Below are 2,862 nucleotides of genomic sequence, written 5' to 3'. Positions count from 1 at the left end.
ACAATGGGGGCACTAACCAGCTTGTCTTTCAACTTCTTGAATGCTTCTAGACATACCCAATCAAAGTTGAATGCAGCTTCTTTGCATAGAAGCTTAGTCATTGGCCTTGATATCATTGAAAAGTCTTGGATGAATCTTCTATAGAATCCAGCATGACCAAAGAAACTTCAAATGTCTTTAACCGTCTTTGGTGGAGCTAACCCAACCATCACTTCAATCTTGGCCTTGTCTACTTCAATCCCCCTCTCTGAAATCTTGTGTCCAAGCACAATTCCTTATTTAACCATGAGGTGACACTTTTCCCAGTTCAGCACAAGGTTGGTCTCTTCACATCTTTTGAGGACCCTGCTATAAGATTGGACAAACAAGCAGAAAACGAAGATCCGTAGACAGAGAAGTCATTCACAAACACCTCCACAACATCCTCTATAAGATCAGAGAAAATAGACATCATGCATCTTTGGAAAGTGGCTAGAGCATTACATAGCCCAAATGGAATCCTTCGATACGCAAAGGTACCATAGGGGCATGTGAAAGTCGTTTTCTCTTGATCTATTGGATGTATGGGGATTTGGAAGAACCCTGAATACCCATCAAGAAAACAATAATATAGATGATTTGCAAGTCTCTGTAGCATTTGATCAATGAATGGCAATGGAAAATGATCTTTTCTAGATGTTGAGTTAAGTTTTCGATAGTCTATGCACATCCTATGTCATGTTATTGTTCTTGTTGGTATTAGTTCATCCTTATCATTTTTAACCACAATTATTCATCCCTTCTTTGGGACAACATGCACAGGAGACACCCAATTGCTGTCTGAAATAGGATAGATTACTCATGCATCTAGGAGTTTTAGAATCTCTTTCTTAACAACATCTTTCAAGTTGGGGTTCAACCTTCTTTGATGCTCTATAGAAGTCATAGATTCATCCTCTACATGTAGCGTATGCATGCACAAAGAAGGTGATAACCCTTTAATATCATCTAGTGAGTAGTCTATTGCCTTTCTATAATTTTTAAGTTCATTTAAAAGTTTAGACAATTCATCTTCACTCAGCTCACTACTCACTATGACAGGATAAGTCTCATTAGGGCCAAGTAAAGCATACCTTACACCACGCGGAAGAGGTTTAAGCTCCACTTTTGGTACCTTGAGTTCACTCCAATCATCCTCTTGAAGGTTCTCTTGTTGAGTAGCTGAGGAAGCATGGTGAATCTCATATGAAAGCTCCTCATTCTGTTCTTCACCACTAATTTCCTTGCGAGAGTCCAGCATCTTCACTTTGGCATCACTTTCCTTGTTCTCAATCACTTGGACTTTTCTCTCAATTGTTAAGGCATGTTGTAGAGAGTCTTCAAGTGTCAACTCCTCTAGAAGCTCATCAGATAGAGCATCCATTTCATCAATGTAGAAAACTTGGTTTTGGATGGTTGGCCTCTTCATCACTTCATTGATGTCAAAGTGGAGGATGTTCCCTTGTCCAAGATGAAGATCAATTTTTCCTTGCCTAACATTCACAATAGCTCCTGCTGTGGCTAAGAATGGTCTTCCAAGGATCAAAGGGTCTTGGGCTTCCTCCCCCATCTCCAACACAACAAAACCAGAAGGGATTTCAAAGTTACCAACCATCAAGGGAAGGTCTTCTAAGATACCAACATGAATCTTCACTGATCTATCAGCCAACACCAAAGAGAGTTTACACTTCTTGTATTGAGTAAATCCAAGCTTCTTTGCAATAGACAAAGGCATCAAGCTGACACTAGCTCCAAGATCGCACAGACACCGCTCAAACACCATGGGTCCTAGAGCACAAAGTAAAGTGAAACATCCTGGATCCACTAGCTTCTTTGGAACATCTAACCTCTAGATAATGGCACTGCACTCGTGGGTAAGGATCATCATGCCCTCCATCTCTTTCTTCTTTGCAGCTACAACATCTTTCAAGAATTTGTTGTATTGAGGGACCAACATGAAAGCATCAATGATGGGCATTGTGACCTGAACTTCACTCATTTGTTTCTCAAAGAGTGCCTTGTACTTCTCCAATAGCTGTCTTTTGAATCTTCCAGGGAATGACAGCTTTGGCTCATAGGGAGGAGGAACAAAAGAGGATTCCTTTGTTGGAGTAGCAGTTTCACCGTGTTTCACTGTCCTCTTCTCTTTTCCAACCTTTCCTTTACCTTTAGCTTCAACAATCTTTTCTAGAATCTCTTCATCAACCTTCTCATCTACAATCACCACTTCATCATCAATGTTGATAGCCACCTCCCCACCTTGCTTTTCACCATCCTTGGTAAGAACTCTTGGAGGTAACTCTCTACCACTCCGTAGGGTGATTGCTTTCATTGTTTCCTTTGGATTTTGCTCTGGCTTTCCAGGTAATGCCCCTTGTTGGCGACTTGGTTGAGAATTCATTGAAGCAAACTGGTTCTCCAAATGTCAGATCTTGTTGTTGAGCTCATTGTAGCTTCCATCAATCTTGGAGTGAATGTTCTTGAACTCATAACCCATTGTCTTCTCATTCTTTGCCTGAAAATCCAAGAGTTTCTTGAACATTGCATCCACACTTGTATCTGAAGCTGGAGCTTGGGAAGAACTTCCTTGAGCTTGAGTAAATTGATTGTTGTTATTGTTGAAACCAGGAGAGGTGTTTTGCCTAGGCTGATAGCTCCCTTGCTGAGTGTTTTGCTTCTGCTGGTATCCTCCTTGCTGGTTGTTAGAGTAGGACCTTTGCTGGTAGTTGTTGTACTGAAAGTTAGGCTCCTTCCTGTACCAAGAACCATTGTTGTTGATGAAGCACAACTCTTCTTGGTCTTCCAAACCATCAACCTCATTGATCTTGGGATGAACCTCTTGAA

General features: G+C 41.0%; 1 protein-coding gene across 1 annotated transcript in view; it reads right to left on the bottom strand.

Annotated features, from left to right (window-relative positions):
• Positions 1-1,633, bottom strand: part of LOC106340115 — a 2,404-nt gene extending 771 nt beyond the window's left edge. Inside the window, exons 1-5 of the mRNA XM_013778980.1 lie at positions 1,066-1,633; positions 520-582; positions 332-426; positions 202-254; positions 18-138 (exon numbers count right to left, since the gene is read on the bottom strand). Coding sequence (XP_013634434.1) covers positions 18-138; positions 202-254; positions 332-426; positions 520-582; positions 1,066-1,633 — 900 coding nt within the window. The remainder of the gene's footprint in view (positions 1-17; positions 139-201; positions 255-331; positions 427-519; positions 583-1,065) is intronic.
• Between the last annotated feature and the right edge of the window lie 1,229 nt (positions 1,634-2,862).

The sequence above is a fragment of the Brassica oleracea genome, chromosome C1 (genome assembly GCF_000695525.1).
Source record: "Brassica oleracea var. oleracea cultivar TO1000 chromosome C1, BOL, whole genome shotgun sequence".
NCBI lineage: Eukaryota > Viridiplantae > Streptophyta > Magnoliopsida > Brassicales > Brassicaceae > Brassica > Brassica oleracea.
This window is presented reverse-complemented; position numbering and strand designations above follow the sequence as displayed.